Below are 17781 nucleotides of genomic sequence, written 5' to 3'. Positions count from 1 at the left end.
ATAAATAAGATGGATACGTTGCATTCCCCTCTGACCCAACCTCCTAAAAGTTAACATTCTGTCCAACTACAAAACAACATAAAAGTTCTCTAAAGAGAAACATTTATACACGTTTTCAAAGGCGACTGTTGCATAATAACATAATAATAAATATAATATATATTTATATATAATATATATATATATATAATAATATTTTATTTGTAATCCCATTTCTCACACCCAATATGGCAAAAAGCCTGAAAGAGTTGGACAGAAGACAGAAGATAGAAGAATGACACTGACAGGTGCCTGAAAAAATAAAAAATAAAGATAATGTTAAGAGTAATGAGAATAATAATCATTATAGTTATTTGCAGTTATATTATTATTATTATTAGGCTATTATTTTAACATAATTTTGGACAATTGTTTACAGTATCTTGCTGTCAACTTTCCTTTTCCCATGTTTTTGTTTAGTTTTTCTTTTTTTACAAAACTGTAACTGCACCCTTTCCTTTGCTGACCAAAACAATGACAACACTAATTTGTTGTTGCTATGTGCATGTCAAGGATAGTGCTATCTTATAATGCTCTACTGTATCATTTTGCATATCACATGTATGTATCAACTTTAAACCACCAACTCGTATGACCTATTAGCTCCAAAACACACACGTGGACATTCAGGCATATTAAGTTAATAACTTGCAAACCAACCAAAATACTTTCTTACAAAATGTGGTCGATGTTTCTTTTAAATTATGGGATCTTCCAGATCATAAATTATTTGCTCTTATATTAACCCATCTACAATGACCTTGGCAACTGACATAGAGTAATGTTATGAGCTTATCATATTTCATTTTTCAGTCATCCATTTCTGCAGAAAGGAAGAGAGAGGTTAGAGGTGGGACATTTTTAAGATATGTGTCATTGTTTCAGGTTCATTTCAGGTGTACTCTATCTCTCAACCACTTTAATACTATTGTTCCAGTGACATGTACTGGGAAAGTCCTTTCATATCTAGAAACTAAAGCAAGATCATTTATGTCTAGCAGTAATACATGTTTGAGCCAAAGTAGAGACAATATATCTGCTTAATTATTCATGATTTTGTGTTGTGTCAAAAATATTTTAGCAAATTATTTGAAAAGACAAAAAATCTGAAGCATTTGTCTGTGAAAAATAATCTTCAAATCACACACACTGAGGGATTTTTAGCGATTTCACGTTCACACATTTGTTGGAATCACTCAGCCAATGTCTTTATTTAACCCTGCTTAACATTCAGCTCAGTCTGAGCAAAGACTTCTTTTTACTTAGCAGCATTCTTTGGCAAATACAAAAGAGCTGGAACACCAGAGTATGACCACCCTGTGCATTAACAACAAGCTGAACACTAACACCCATTGAGTAACACAGAGATTAATGAATGGTGGGCTTAACCCATTCTCACACCTCCATGCCATGACAGCTATAGTGTAACTAAAATGAGCTGTCTGAAATATGAGTGATTGACAAAGATATGCATTGATGGAAAACTTCAGTAAAATGCAGAGGTAAACAGTAATGTCTTCAGCTTTGATTTATAATAACTGACAGTTGTTGCAGACCAGCAGTATTCTGGGAGTTTGGCTATTTCTTCTAAAGTGATTGTTGGCTAAACACTTTTGGTCCAGACTGGGTCTCTCACCCGGCATCTCAAGGCCTCTCTGAGGCTGTGTGTTGATGTAATCTGTTTGCAATGTTTGCAAATGAGAATTCCTGCTGCACAATGCAGTCACTGGAGTGTGTTCCCTCACAGTGGGCGGTACACACGTCCGAGCGGCATGTACCCAGTGGCTGTGGTGGCTATTATGATCTAAACAATGGGAATCAAACATTGTGCTTCACTGGAAGCCACTTTAGATGCTATGTGTGATTATAGGCTCACATATACACTCTCATTTACAGTCGGGAGAGCACAGACACAAAACTCGGAACAGCTTTTGTGTTGTGGTCCAAGGGAGAGACTTTCCCTCTCAAGTCTTTACAATGGACCATAAGTAATACTTTTATGGGCAAAACAACTGCTCCATTGTGTATTTCTTCCCGTAGCTGTGCCCATAGCTCATCTGACATGGTGATGGATTTATACACATCTTCACAAATACATACCACTTGCATATGTACTGCAAAAAGTCTTCTTGTCAGAGACTATGTTCCAATACCCCACATAACTGTTCCTTCACAACAATAGTCTCTCTGAACAAATGGAACATCCAGTACAGAAAATGGACATTAACCCCAAGAAGCAGGGACAGCAGACAAGTGCCTTTGTGGACAAGATAGTCAATACTGGCTGGAGTCTAATGCTCTGACAGTGTGTGTGTGTGTGTGTGTGTGTGTGTGTGTGTGTGTGTGTGTGTGTGTGTGTGTGTGTGTGTGTGTGTGTGTGTGTGTGTGTGTGTGTGTGTGTGTGTGTGTGCGTGCGTGCGTGCGTGCGTGCGTGCGTGCGTGCGTGCGTGCGTGCGTGCGTGCGTGCGTGCGTGCGTGCGTGCGTGCGTGCGTGCGTGCGTGCGTGCGTGCGTGAGTGTGTGCGTGCGTGTGTTAGGCATGCGTGTGTGAGTGTGCGTATGTATATATATGTACATATAGATAGATACATAGATAGATAGATATAGTAAATGTCCTCCATTTACATTTTTACTTGAGTAAAATTATAAGAGTATTGGCATCAAATATACTTACAGAAGTTACAGTACCAAACTGTAGAGGTAATCATTATGCATAATCTCCTATTGTGTCCTATTGTAAAGGTGTAATACATCACAATTGATCAGTAAATGTATATGTTGTACTAATAATTTTAATCTGCAAATTAACTAGTAATTAAAGCTGTGTCAATAATTGTAGTGGAATAAAAAGTACAATATTTGCCTCTGAGATGTGCAAGTGGGGTAGAAGTATACAATATAAAACAAAGAAAATACTCAAGTAAAGTAAAAGTACCTTGAAATTGTACAGTAGCCTACTTGAGTAAACTAATTGTTGTAGCCTACTTTCCACCACTGTTTGAAGCACTGACACAACATTCTCTTTGCCCCCTCCTCCTCCAAGGAGGGAGACATGTACAAATGCCCCCCCCCCCCCCCGGCACCGACCCTGCTTCTTCAGTGGCAAGCAAAGCAAACTTCTCAAACTCACAAGGGCAAAGGACGTCAAATCCAGTTTGAGCTTGAACTTGAAGATAAATACTGCCAATGTTCTTGCTTCTGAAGTGATTATTGCTTTGCAAATGCTGGAATTTGCCTTTGGGAAGATACAAATAGTTTGTATCTTAGTTTGCTGATCTTTTCTGGACAGAATTCTGACATTATTGCAGAGGCATGAGAAATACAATGAGGACATAACCCAGGTAATTTATTGATATTTATTTGGATACGTAAAGAATACACTTACCCAGAACTTTTTCAATCGCTATTTGAAAGTGATCAATTAACAATTAACGTTTTAGTCACACAATATATAATATATAATTGTAATTTACAATTTAGGCATTTAGCAGATGAATCCAGATGTTTTTTTATAATTCAATATTCATGTCAGATTATTATCATGCATGCAAAGAAACCTTGAACATTTTAACAGACGTTGAACGCTGACAGAAAGAACGAGCGTGAAAGCACTATTTCTGTTGGCATTCCCATTTTGGCTTTTCAGGAATGAAATGTAGGCTAAACGCAGGTGCTGGGAGCCAGAAGGATTCAAAGGCTATCATAAATAAAATTGAATCTGTCAGTAATAGTCTAGGACAACGTGTAAATACTATAATAATAATAACAATAATAATAATAATAATAAATGTAATAATAATAATTATAATAATTATAATAATAATAATAATAATTATTATTATTATTATTATTATTATTATTATTATTATTATTATTATACCAAACAAAATGGAGAAAGTTATAAAAACATATATATATATATATATATATATATATATATATATATATATATATATATAGGCTACCATATGGAGTAAAAGCTTAATCCATCGCAAAGGCTTTCCGCAGTACCTGTGGAAAGCCCTGATTACTATTTACTGTTCAGTGATCAGATCCGACCCGGATCCGACTATAGTCCGCCTACTGTATTTGGTACTTTCCACAATTCACACATACTCATAAACCATTTTCGTATCCGCTCGAGACCGGATCCGTAAACTCTAAAGCAAATTGATCCCAGCGCTTGGGGAAGATTAACGCGACGAGTAACCATTTTCTCGACTTTGACAGCTCCAAGCCCCGCCCATCGTTCTGTGTAGCGTTGCCATGTCGGAATATTATAAGCGACTTTGGGGTGTTTCTTTTGGCCTTGTTACTAAAGTGTAGTTGCTTAAATAGGCTTGTTTCTAAAGTGTAGTTGCTTATTTTTGGCTTGTTTCTAAAGTGTATTTTCTTATTTGGGCTTGTAAAGTGTAGTTGCAACTTGCTTATTTGGGCTTGTTTCCCAGTGTTGTTTAAACCAGGTTCTCTAACATGTTCAAGTCAAGGACCCCCAAATTAATTTTGTGTTAATTAATGTGTTTGTCTGCGAACCCCCATCTGAAAATATGTTGTGCCAGCCAGGGACCCCCATACAAGATTTGTGTTGTTAAAATGTTTTAAAAATGTTCCAAATTTACCTCTCTTTTTTTCAAGATAATTGTTTTCTTTTTTAGAAAATGGCTTAGTTGCTTCGTTTGGGCTTGTTTTCATAGACCTGGTTGCTTGTGTCTGTCGCAAAACCTGGCAACAGTGGTTCTACTGTGTGTCTGCTGCCGACCGACCGTTACCCTCCGCGCGCGACCAGCTCGAGGATAATAACCTCGTCTTCTTTAACACAAAATGCAGCGGAGCTTCCATCGAAAACACGTGGTCGTCGTCGTCCAGCAATAAAGACCCACACGTTGTCCGTCCATGGCTGTTTATAGCCTTTCTTTTCTTTTAGTAAATCACACTTAGTCTTCAAAAATTCCGCCTAAAAAGAAACAGCGATCCACCCCCACTTTTGGGTTTCCACTACAACACGTAAGTAACGGCGTCGTTAGCGTGTTTGTGGCTAACGGCAGTTAGCGTGCGTGTCTCGGTGGTAATAACGCACAGTTTAGAAACCATGTTTTACTTTTAAGTTGGCAAACCTTGACGTTAGATCAGGGCTCTTCAACGTTTTTCAGGCCAAGGACCCCTTAGCAGGGACCCCCCCTATTGTATGAAATTGTATTGCAGATTAAGCTTGTTCATAGATTTCAGAGATAGTGTCATAGACTTGTTTGAAAGCACAGTCTATGCTGGATTGGTGTTAAATGTGTATTTTCAGACATTTAACCACTTAAACCGTCAATACTTAATACACTTGACCTTTCACTCTGCTGTACTTATCTGCTTTTTTCCCCTCTACACCAAACCTCTTTGCCAAAAAATTGCAGATCTACAAGCTGTGAGGTGTCTTGAGCTTGTAGATCTGCTATTTTTGGCTAAAGTTCTCTTCAGAATAGGGATGCTAGGGTTCAAGTCGTTAATGTAAAATAGCATATACAAATATAGATATATATCCTATCACACAAATATTTGGTGCCCCCCCTGTAGTAACTCTGAAGACCTTCTTAGGGGTCACGGACCCCCTGTTGAAGACCCCTGTGCAGGCTGTGCTAGATCATGGCTATGGTTCTCCAAATAGACCAATCAACCAACATCTGAGTTGTTATGCTAGGCTATTGCTAGCTATCGATATAAAACGCTTGCTAACGTTAGCTATGTTTCACATGCTTGCTTAACAATCATACTGGATTCTAAATGAGTTAGCAATGCCTGACATATTATGTCAACAGTGTGCTTCTATATATGTTGTATGAGAGGGGCAGTAGTGATCTGTTTGGCTCCTATAATTACAAGATATTGGCTTGTAGTTCTGTTCTTGTTGGCAAGCGACAGCCATTCTGTAGTAGCTGTCGCTTTGCCTCAGCCGACAAGAATAGGACAGTGATGCCAGGTTTTGCGAGAGAAACAAGCAAACATGTCTATGAAAACAAGCCCAAAAGAAGCAGCTATTAGGCCACACATGAGCACTTTTAAACCTATACACAAGCAGATCTGCAAGCCTGTAGATCTGCTATTTCCCCCCAAAAAAATGAAACACTTTGAATATTGTTTAAACAAATGTTGTATGGGGTCCCTGGCATAAAATATTTTCAGATGGGGGTCCGCAGACAAATACATATTTATATGGGGATCCTTGACTTGAAAATGAAACTCTGCTTTAAACAGCATTAGGAAACAAGCCAAAATAAGCAAGTACACTTTAGAAACAAGCCCAAAAAACTGTCAGACCTTGCATGTTTATCTATTCCACTCTAAAAAAAATAGACAGGGGGCAAGTTTTATAGGGCAGGTAGCAAGCGTTGACATTTATTTGCTAGTAAATAAACAGCCAGATAGGAAATCTAATTGATCAGAATAAGTTGTTCCTGGGATGCCGATAGGGGGGGCCCGGGGGCTTTGGGTCCAGCGCCCCCACGCTCAATTGGTCAGCCCCCTCATGAATCTCAGATGTCACGCTCAAACTTACAGTACCATTACTATTACTATAGCGGGGCGCAGATAGGTGTTAACGCGCCGTTGACACCTAGAACAATAGCCCAGACAGAGAAACATACTTTTTTTCGGTGCTGGGAGGGGCGGGGCTATTGCGGTAAGAGTTGAGCCCCCACGGCCGCGCACATAAATCGGCGTGCCTGAGTTGTTCCATACCATATATTCTAGCAAGTGCTTGGGATACAAAGACCTGTGACACTGCTGTTTGGGTGTTATCTGTGTTCTGACATTATGAGAGAGTTGCTCTCCAGGTACTCTCCAGGTGACCTGTCTGATAGCCAGGCCACAATGCAAGATGCGCCACAGAAAACATAACTAACATACGTTCATTGTAGTTTGCTTTATATTCATGCCCTCTGACTGACGCTGTCAAAAAGTGATTGATTCTTCCCACTCACATTTTGCTCAAAGACGAAATTCGCTGGCTGTTTTCTTTTGTTTATGTTTCAGTGTTGTATGTGATGATGTTTATATGAAAATCCGGAACAAATCCTGTCCCCTATTGGTTCCAAACAGGGCGCATGATAAAAGTACAATTCTGTATCATACGGGACAGGTTGCAACCCTAGATGTGACCGTCGTGGATGGAGTATAGATGAAGTGTGATGTCATAAGATGTACTGGCATGTGCATATTCATTCAGAGCTACGCCCATTTTTAAAAACTTTTTCTTGTGATTGTATCCATCCCATCCTGCTATACTTCAGTTTACTAAACCTATTTTAATCTCCCTTTGTAAGCTGAAGAATGTTTGTTTGATATTGCATCTCGCACATCTTAATGGTAGGGAAAGGGGGGGGGGGGGGGGGGGGGGGGTGCAAATCTACTGTTCTCATTGGACATATCATTTGTCACACTCTAATGTCTGTGTGCTCTGTCCCTGTCTGGTCCTCTGTCCGGTCCGCTGTCCCTGTGTGTTCCTGTCTGCAGGTGTACAACAACTATCCTGAGGGCCTAGGGGCGGCTCTCTACCGAGAGCCGTTTGACTTCAATGCCGAGCCACCTTGGGATCCTAGCTGATACTGGGGGAGCTCCATCATAGGACTCGTCCCTGTGAGTAGTTGGGTTGTGGTGGCAGGTGAAAGCCTAATTTATAGTCTTTTTAGTACGGTGTTGTTTGCCAAAAAGAACTGATCTACAAGCTCTTTTTGGCAAGCAACACTCTGGTGCGAAGTATACAAATTAAGCTGAAGAAAAAAACAGGTCTCCTTTAAAATTTCTGCATATGCATTGCTGAAAGAGGAATATAATTTGTGTGTGTGTGTGTGTGTGTGTGTGTGTGTGTGTGTGTGTGTGTGTTGCATGCAGCATGCATGTTGTATGAAATGGTTTCACAGTAATAGATGAGAACATAAATGATTGACTGAATATAGAGCACCGAAGTCTGACATAACTTACACATCCTACCTGGGTCAAGTTTTTCCCCCCCCATTCTGAATTCCCATAGACGTGTTTAATATCGTGGCATACAAGAACTTTGTTCCAAAAATAAACAAATGAACCTGGCGGTTTGACTTATATGGATATGAAGCATCAACTGACAGCGAGAAATCGCTAATGTTACCGCCGCCGAATTAATTAAATTTCCGCCAGAAAGGGACTGTATCAAATATGAGTGACTGACTATCGTAAACGATACAGAGCCACCTCCCTGACAATAGCGCCAGGACAAATTGTTTATTTTTGGACCACAATTCTTATATGAGACGATTCTAAGACGACCCTATGTTATTTTCCATAGAGAAAAACGTCCATGACCTAGGGGATGAACGAGTGACGTCAGGACTTCGGTACTCTATAAGCTAGATATCTTATCTAGATAAGTACTGCAATTATTTTCTGATGCATGTTAGATCTATTTTTGGCAGTTAAAGTACAATAATAGTACCCCAGCAATAGGTAGTGAAGGCAATGTCAGTAATAACCTATATATAGATTCACTTTGTGTAATTTGAAATAAATTGCAAATAAGGTTCCTGGTGGAGTGTTATGCCTTATTAATATCATGTAATAATAACTAGGCAATTAAATCCCCTTCAACCCCAGCTGCCATTTTAAGAGGCAAGTTCCATGAGCAGAATGGTTAGGCATTTTCCAAATTATGAAACCTTGGTTGGTTATAAAAGCGATGCCTTTGAACCTTGTCCTGGTTTCAGAGTAACCTATGGTTTGAGAGAGTGTGCTTAATTTAAGCCTGCAGATTTCTGCAATGTTATTTTAGTATCAGTGCAGCTGCTGGGCAAATTTGGAGTTGTTTCTGCTTGTCGTCACAGCGCTGTCTCTGTGGCTTCATTATCCAGTGATTTAACTCCCAGAGACTGGACCAATGGCGACAAGGCTGTCAGTGACTTCTGTGGCCCTTTTGATCACAGCAGTATCCCTTCCCTCGTCACCAGACAGTAGTCTGCCATTCACCAGGCTCTCTAGGCAATCCATCTATCTACACACATTGTATCCCCCAGTGAGCCTCACAAAATAACGCAGTCATTCCACATCTGGTCCGGAGCGGACCACTGTGCTCCACTCATGCATTGTGTAACATTGTCCAAAGTGGAGATCTGGCTCCCCTGCCGCCAGTATTGTGCAGTGGTTAATGCCATCAAACGAACATTTACGGGTCACCACCTCTTGGATTATTGCTGATTGTTGGGAGTAATTGATGGTAAAATAAACGAACCCTGTGCCCCAGAGTCTGTGTTTTCACAGTGGCTGCTCGGATGAATAGGCCTCTTCCACGAAACAGCCCTAATACGTGGTATCCATTCGAAGCTCCGATTGGCTGCTCTCTTAAAATGACATTTCTAATCGCAGACATTTTCTAATGTGATTAGAAAGGTTTGACATATAGGTAGCTCAAGAAAAGGAAAACTGAACACCAGTGAAAATATTATGCATCGCCCCATTTGTTTTAGATGCTTTGCCTTTATAACGTGTATAATGTTGACTTGGCTCTCGTTCTTGCACAGTTTGTTGCAGAAGTCTAGGACCCCAGGGGCTCGAGTGGGAGCAAGAAAGACGACTTTGGACTAGCCATATTCTTTATGCCTGTTGGATAGCAGAAAACAGTTGAGAAGATGAAAGGAATTGCTGATGAACCACAGTATTCCATTGGCCTGCTGGAGGGAGGCACTGCCCTCAGCGAAGTGATTGACAATCACATCTATGAACAAACCCTGGTAATACGCCTTGCTGTTAAAACACACGCACTCACCCGTTGCACAGTCTTGCACTAGATATGTTCCTTAGATTTTACACAGATTTTAATCTTAATTGATCATTAATTGTATGCCATTTGTGTTTCTCCCCCAGGCTGAGAAGAATGCATTCTTCGTAGCAGACCTGGGAGTGATAATGAGGCAGCATGTTCGCTGGCGAACTCATATGGCCCAGATTCGGCCTTTCTATGCTGTCAGATGCAACAGCAGCCCATCTGTTATTGAAGTTCTTGCAGCCCTTGGCACTGGATTTGTGTGTACTAACAAGGTACCTACCTTATCATGGCTTACTCTCACGTCATCACGCTTCTCTACTGTACTAATGTTCAAATTTGATTTTTACCATTGTGATGTGATCCTTAGTGACTAAATGGTATCAGTATTATGGTATGGTACTACAGTACACTGTTCCCAACTGTTTGGCCAAAATCGAGACTGTGATAAACAGCACTACCTAGTATTCAGTATCAATAATTTGGGTGGTTGTGTTGTACAGCATTTATCTGTACCAGCTCCCCAGTACTCAAAGTAGCATTTCTTTTATGCTTTTAATATATTTTTCTTTCTTTCTCAGTCTGAACTGGAGTTGGTGCAGAGCCATGGTATTCCACTGGAAGATATTATCTACAGTGGTGTTTGCAAACAGCTCTCTCAGATCAAATATGCTGCTAAAAATGGTTTCGACCTCCTTGTGTGTGACAACGAAGCAGAACTGCGCAAGATTTCTCGTTGCCATCCAAATGCCAAGTAGGTGCTCATTCATGTTGTTCTCAAGAGAGAAGAGTTATATGTCAGCTTCTTCAAGCAGAAATGTCATGACTAGTTTTAGTGGTAACATTTTGTATCTTCTCTTTTGCTATCTTTTGACATTTACATTTACTTGTATTTAATCTTTCAACAAATAAGCACTTAAGAGCATTTCTCTGTCTGTCTAGACTGCTGCTACAGGTTTCAACAGAAGCGTCCAACCATACAGAGGAAACAAGCATGACATTTGGCTGTTCCCTGAAGGAATGCAGACACATGCTAGAGAGTGCTATGGAGCTGGGTGTCCAGGTGGTGGGGGTCAGGTGAGGCCTGCTGAATTGCCATTACTGGTGATAGATTTGACAGTGGCTTGTACCTTCAGGTAGAAGAAGAGAACCTGCATTAAGTCTTAACCTATGCATTTGGTGCTTGGCTGAGCAGCCACTGGGGGCGACGCTACCATCGCTTATGACTGAATGTCTCTAAGTCAGAATCCCGCCTAGAGGCACGATATCTGGGCGCAGAGGACTCTTGGCTGGCCTCAAGTTGCCCGGTGCAGGCCGGGTGCCGAGGGCCGCTCATGACTGGGCCGGGAGGTCGCCGGTTGATGGCGGCCCCCCTCCGAATGCACTCTTCATGTTTGTGAATAACTTGGCGCCAAATGACTTACAAGCGACCTGATTCTTTATGATGCTTTATTTGTTTGGAAGACCATATGGTGACTCCCTTCTTCTTAGAATAAAGTCTAAACATTCTCTCTGCTCTTCTCTCAAGGTTCCACATTCCCAGCTCCTGTGAGGATGACCAGGCGTACGTCCATGCTGTCTCAGATGCCCGTTGTGTCTTTGACATGGGGGTAAGTGATGTTTTGTTCATGCGCTAGTCTAGTGCAATGCAATTCTACAGCCTGATGCAGGGTTTGCACAAACATTGGAAAGCCATGAATATACTTCGCATACTACAATACAAATTTATTTTCTCATTCTACACGTCATGCAATAACGTTAATCACAGGGTCACCCCAGAGACTTTATTACCACTCACAGTATCATCCCCACCTTAGATGATATATTAACAAATGGTTTTCACTCTCAGGAGGATATGGGCTTCAGTATGAGCATCCTGGACATTGGAGGTGGCTTCAGCGGGCCAGAGAACCAGCTGAAACAGGTCAGTGTGTATTTCAATTTGCTCCTTACATAACACTGACCAGCCTTGCTCAGTGGTGTGTAGCATGTGGGACTTCACAGATTAGCTGCTCCAAGAAAGCATGACTGTGATTAAACTTGGTTATGTATTAGGTCTGCTCTCACTCAGTGGATTCCTCTGAGGTTTAGGCACGCAATAGAATGTGTGAGAAAGGCATCACATTTGTGTAGCCTAACCATTATATGACAAGCACACAGAGTAGTTGAACTCTTTTAACCTTTGTGGTTCGGGGTATACTTTTTTTTTGCTCTGTTCTAGATTAACAGTGTGGTCATGTCTATGGTCGAGCTGTACTTCCCTCTGTCCTCTGGGGTGTCCATTATTGCTGAGCCTGGCAGCTATTTTGTGTCCGCTGCTTTCACTCTGGCTGTCAATGTCATCTCCAAAGATGTGGTGGCACGAGATCGACAGGATCGGGCACATGGTTAGTGGCAAGAAGTGGAATGATATTTCAAAAGTGCTAAAACCTAAGTGAATAGTCCTTATTAAGTGATTAATATTGTCCCTGGTATATTCAAACTGTTACTCAAAGTTATTCACATTATTCAACTTGAAGAAAGTGCTTGACTTCATAGAAAAGGGACTAGGTTTCTTAATAAATCATAATTTCTTTCTATCAATTTCTTTCTATGCAGATGAGCCGTCTCCAAACGATGAGCCAGAGTTCCAGTACCATGTGAATGAGGGAGTGTATGGGTGTTTTGCCAGCAAGCTCACTGATACTGTGATTCCAGCACCGTCTGTTCACAAGGTTGGTTGGTGCTAAAGCTTTTTTTAAAGAAGCGCTAGGTTGTGTCCGAAATCACATACTAACGTACTACATAGTATGCTATTTTCAGCCTACTGTTCAGCATCTACTAAACGGTATTGTTTCACTTGGGACATACTAACTACATAGTTTGGAAAGTACCCTATCTGGTGGCAAAGCAAAGGTACTACACATAAACCGTGGCATGTTTTATTTTATTTTTCACAGTATTTTATGATTTCAGGCAACCAAAAGGACTAATTTAATATACTGTAACACACAGCAAAGTGAAACATATACGTATATTTACACTTAAATTGGAGAGTTTTTACCAACGTTGTTTTTCGAAGTCTGCCATCGCTGTTTTCATAGAAGCTGGGCAGCTGCCACATTGCATTGAAGGATATTTACAGCAGCGTATTGTCCACTGTTGAATACTATAAAAATTGCCTGAATTTAGTATGCATCTCACATACTATTTAGTAGCTACCAAGCTTTTGGACATACTAAAAAGTAATTTGGCATACTAATAGCATGTTAGTATGTGATTTCGGACATAACCCTAATGTGTAACCATCTCAAGTCACAACACGTCATTCAGAAAATGTGAATATATCCAAAGCTTTGTCTCTGACAGTGATTGTCCTCGGCTATGTGTCTTACAATCTTTTCACACTATCGTATATAAAAACATTTTCTTTTCAGAATTTCAGGTTATTTGGAAAAAATCCTGAATCATTTTATATATTTTATATATATTTTATTCAATCTAATTTTGCTGCTGTTCGCATGTTAAGTCTGTTGTGTCTGTTTTTAATTCCTCTATTGAGCTTACATAAGTCATTTCTGTTTTTGTGTGTGCTACTAGAGCACAGCCCTGAAAGGACCAGTGTTCAGCAGCAGTCTGTGGGGTCCGTCTGGGGATGACATGGATCAGGTGGTTGAGCAGTGTGTGTTGCCTGAGCTCAGTGTTGGGGACTGGCTTCTATTTGATCATGCCGGAGCCTACAACCTGGGTCAGCCCGTCTCCATCTTGCCATCGGACACACCTGCACCGCCTATCTATTACATAATTTCTTCTGGAGACTGGTATGGAAATGAGTGTTGATCTTGGTTTGAGATTCTTTTGAGTTGATTGTTTTTGTGTGTGAATGATAGTTGACTAGTGACTAGATATCAACACAATGCCGCACCGCTCTTTTAATGTGTGTTTCAGAGTGTTAACACTCAGAATTATGACACTATGCATGAGGTTGTTGACAGCAGTCCTTGACCCTGTGTCACACTGAATGACCCAAGATGCTTATGACCAACGTTTTTGCCACAGTGTGTACATTTAATCAGTGATGGTGCTAAGATGGCCAATATTGTAATGGTCATTATAATGCCTTATTTATTAGTGTATTATTATTTATTTGGTTGCATGCCAGTGTAGCGCACCGAAAATACAAATGTAATCTTTGTAGATCAGCTATTTCTGTTGCTAAGTACAAATCACCCTTAAGAGAGGCAAAGAGAATTGATTCAGAATAGAACTGCAACCCTTTTCTCACACTGTTTGATTTCTTCCTCTAGGTTTGAGATGCAGGACACTGGCATCACCCAGGAGATCACGCTGAAGAATTTCTCATTGGTCCCTTATTTTCTCAATTCCTGCCAATCAGAGGCTGCCCTCTCTGTCCCTGCTTAGTGATAGTTAAACCAATGCTTTAAACCTCTGTTTCTGGTTGCTGCTGCCAGTCTTCTCTTATCTGTATTCTCCTGGGTTGAACTGATAGATGGTGCAGGCTGAGCTTGTATTGCTGGGACCAGGTTGAAGAAATGTAGATTTAGTCTGTGGCTGGTCCTGAATAGCCTGAGTAGATAGACTGCAACAAAATGGACGACTCAAAAAAGGTGGTATCATAATTTAGCTTTGGGTATCCCATGGCAGTTTACACATGCATACAGTGCACACACAGTTGATTTTAGTTGATTACATTTGAAACATGTATTATAGCTATATCTCCATTACTGTTGCCAGTTTTGTCAAGTAAGATGTTCATCTCTGAGTGGAGCAAGTTATTTAAACAAATAACCGTTTTTGAAACATTTTCGAATGCTTCACTGGGGGAAAAAAAATATTTATGTATATTTATGATTTTATTGGTTGTATAGATTTGTTGTGCGATAAGAGTCTGGTTCTGTTAATGCTTTTATAATCAGCCAGTCTATTCAGTATTTTAAAATGGATGCTTGCAGCACTGCTGCAGCACAGATGAAGGTGCATTTATTCATCCTCTTGCTGCAGCAAATTGTCAACGTAATTAATGGATAGCAAGATACCATGGTATAATCCTCCTGGGTTATTTATTCGTTAATAGTGCAGTCTGGTCTGATCTGGTAGGGAGGATGTAGAAAGCTCATGGTCCAGTGTTCCCACTTAACTGGTGTTTCAGTGTGTTTTCTCTGCTAATAGTGGAGTGTGGATTTCAAACAAATCGTACTAGTTATGATAGAACCATGAAAATTGGCTAGGTTCTCCAGGGCTTATTGATCAAATGAAAGAAGGATATGGTCTCCTTTGGCTTTAAGCAGGGATTTATACTTGGTCCCTTCCTTTTTTCCCCCTCTACACCAAATCTCTTTGCCGAAACTAACCAACTTACAAGCTCACGTCATGTTGCGACGCGCTGTGAGCTGTGTCTGATATCTATAACAAAGAAAAATGTGTCGAATCACCCAAACATGTCCGTCCGTCACTTGTCTACTCACACCGTACTGGAACAAGCTCCATCTCCTAAGCACAACTAAAGTTTAAGATGTAGGCTAGTTCATTATATTAACTCCATACGCCCACTGCTAACTTCCACTCACTTCACTGAGGAGAAGAAACAGGTCAGTTTTGTTTTAAAACTAAGATTACTTTAACTCGATTACATGATTTTTTTAATAAAGACTTAACATGACCGCAGCAAGGGAATGATGATGATATTGTCAATTATGGTCATATGATGATATCAACTTATGTGAACATCTGGCCTGTGTTAGCCTCAGTGTTCCGTTATCCATTGCAACTCTTCTCGGAGTCTCGAAGCGAAACCAAATGGACCCCTTACGCGATACTGTACATTGCAGTGGTGTCTTGTCTCAATAATGCAGCGCTCAGAATGCTTAACCATAACCATGGCGAGGTTTGATTGACAAACTCCCTCAACAACTTCCCCAGCGACCAGAACAGTTCATTTCTCATCGCACCTGAAAAAGGCAAAAAAAAGCAGAGAGAAAAAAAAAGATGCTTTATCAGTGTGGATTTTAATATTTTAAAACGCGCTTTAAGGATCTGAAGAAATACAACATATTTTTGATAAACAGCATTAAATGTGGCCTTTAATGTCTAAAAAAAAGAATGTCGTCAAGGATTTTTTTCATATCTGCAGTGTTCTTGTTTATTTACTACGAAGCAGCAAGCCATCTTCACCTCGAGCCCTTACAAGTTCTAGAATCAAGAGTCAACTTTATTGTCACATCACAGGTTTACAGGTGTAAAGAAGTGGGTGAAAGTGTTTTTTTCGCAAGCTCCATCATTTTGTTTTTTTTTCAGAAAGTAAGAAAAAGAAAAAGGAGAGTACAGGGAGAGAGTGCAAGGAGGAAAAATCTAATGGTGAAGAAGCATGTCAAAGAGGGGGGGGAATGCTGACACAGAGCGCCTCTCTCTCTAGCTCTTTCTGTCTCCAGGCATTCACTGAACTAATGCATGGTGGTGATCACCTCCCATTATGTTATTCACCGCTTCCTCCCTCGCTTTGGCCTGTTCAGCTGTTCTTTTCAACTTTCCCTCATGGCACTTATCGTGCCGGTATTTAACCTGAGATGAGTTTACCACCAGCTTTAGGCTGTATTCACGATCAACCCGACTCTGGGTGGTGAAGGCGAGTGCTGGGGCTATGGAGCCCCCCATGCAGGCAGAGGGGAGTGTGGGAGTGGGGTGTTGGCTGTGGGGATCTACAATAGTGCTGTCACTAAGTAGATGACAAGGCATTTATTTGTCTGGGTTTAGTGTGTCATAGTTATTCCCACCATTCCCTTCATTGAATTCCTTCACTGTGACATTCAGAGCACTTGGGTGAGTCGGTGCACAGTTTCCCCGATTCCAGGGGGTGCATGGCCGTGTGGATGTCCTGCTCAGACAGATGTGCTGCACACAATGCTGAGAGTATTGTAAACAGTGGAGACGCAGCGTGCTCTACTGGAAAAACTATATGACACTATTTCTAAATTACCCGAAGCATTTTAACTGTAAAAAACTAACAAAAAACTTGAATATCCAATACTTAATTCTGACATTATATATGCCAATACTGATATGTCCCTGCTAATATAAGCTGATGAAATGGAGATAAATAATTTAACCCACTGCTTTACACCTGTAAACCTGTAATGTGACATTGAATACTTTATTAGTCAGAAATGTAAACGGCACATACAGTAAGACAAATCAAACTGATTCTGAGTCTAACTGTTGGCATTTAAATCCGTTTATTGAATACAACTCAATCGGTTTAAAACATTTAAATTGAATGTTGAAAAATGCAAAAATATTGAAAGAAAAAAGATTTATCGGCCGGCCGATAAATCTGTGTGGTTCCAATATAAAATCAGTTAAGTCCACTACAGCAAGCATAGAAGAATAAATAATATATATATATATATATATATATATATATATATATATATATATATATATATATATATATATATATATATATATATATATATAAAACCTAACAAAGTGAGTCGATAATTTAATATGAATAATAATCTTGGGAGAGAGGTTTTATGCAAACAAAAATGGTTAATGTTTCAATAGCCCAATCTGATCACCTGGTAGATCAAAAAGAGGCGTTTTCCCACACCTGATTTAAATTGACCAACTACACACAATTTTTAAGAGGCTGATTTGATGGCCATCTAGTAAAATGCCCACCATCTTACATTTTCAGATGTTGAAAACCATTGAAGAACAACCCTCTGGAGAACAACTACACCAAATGTCATGTTTATATCATGATTAGCAGCACGATTCCGCTCAAATATGGATATTATCTGTTACACTATAAGTGCTGAGTGCTGCTTTAGCTAGCGCCCAAACTAGTGAAGAACAGGCATGAGATTGCTGTCTCTTCATAGCGAGACAAGGTTTTTTTTAGACAAAAGAGGGCACAGAGGAAGTGTTAAGAGGTCAAGGAAGCAACTTTTTCTTGAATGAGGAAGGGCT

General features: G+C 40.2%; 1 protein-coding gene across 2 annotated transcripts; it reads left to right on the top strand.

Annotated features, from left to right (window-relative positions):
- Positions 1-3249: 3249 nt before the first annotated feature.
- On the top strand, positions 3250-17188 carry LOC308083989 (antizyme inhibitor 1-like). Of its 2 annotated transcripts, none has more exons than XM_080426446.1 (12): positions 3250-3379; positions 7536-7658; positions 9572-9781; positions 9915-10088; positions 10395-10567; positions 10756-10890; positions 11342-11423; positions 11663-11737; positions 12035-12200; positions 12412-12527; positions 13393-13613; positions 14100-17188. In XM_080426446.1, the coding sequence occupies exons 3-12, from the start codon at positions 9680-9682 to the stop codon at positions 14212-14214; spliced, it is 1359 nt and encodes a 452-aa protein (XP_080282572.1). In that variant the 5' UTR covers positions 3250-3379; positions 7536-7658; positions 9572-9679; the 3' UTR covers positions 14215-17188. The 2 variants fall into 2 exon arrangements, with proteins under 2 accessions (XP_080282572.1, XP_080282571.1); XM_080426445.1 differs by lacking the exon at positions 3250-3379 and adding an exon at positions 4794-5042.
- Positions 17189-17781: the final 593 nt, after the last annotated feature.

The sequence above is a fragment of the Gymnoscopelus braueri genome (genome assembly GCF_963280865.1).
Source record: "Gymnoscopelus braueri genome assembly, chromosome: 4".
NCBI lineage: Eukaryota > Metazoa > Chordata > Actinopteri > Myctophiformes > Myctophidae > Gymnoscopelus > Gymnoscopelus braueri.
This window is presented reverse-complemented; position numbering and strand designations above follow the sequence as displayed.

Coding starts and splice junctions, on each gene's coding strand:
- LOC308083989 (XM_080426446.1), top strand. CDS start 9,680: ATGAAAGGAATTGCTGATGAACCACAGTATTCCATTGGCCTGCTGGAG. Junction 11,738..12,034: donor CAGAGAACCAGCTGAAACAG/GTCAGTGTGTAT, acceptor GCTCTGTTCTAG/ATTAACAGTGTGGTCATGTC. Junction 12,201..12,411: donor TCGACAGGATCGGGCACATG/GTTAGTGGCAAG, acceptor CTTTCTATGCAG/ATGAGCCGTCTCCAAACGAT.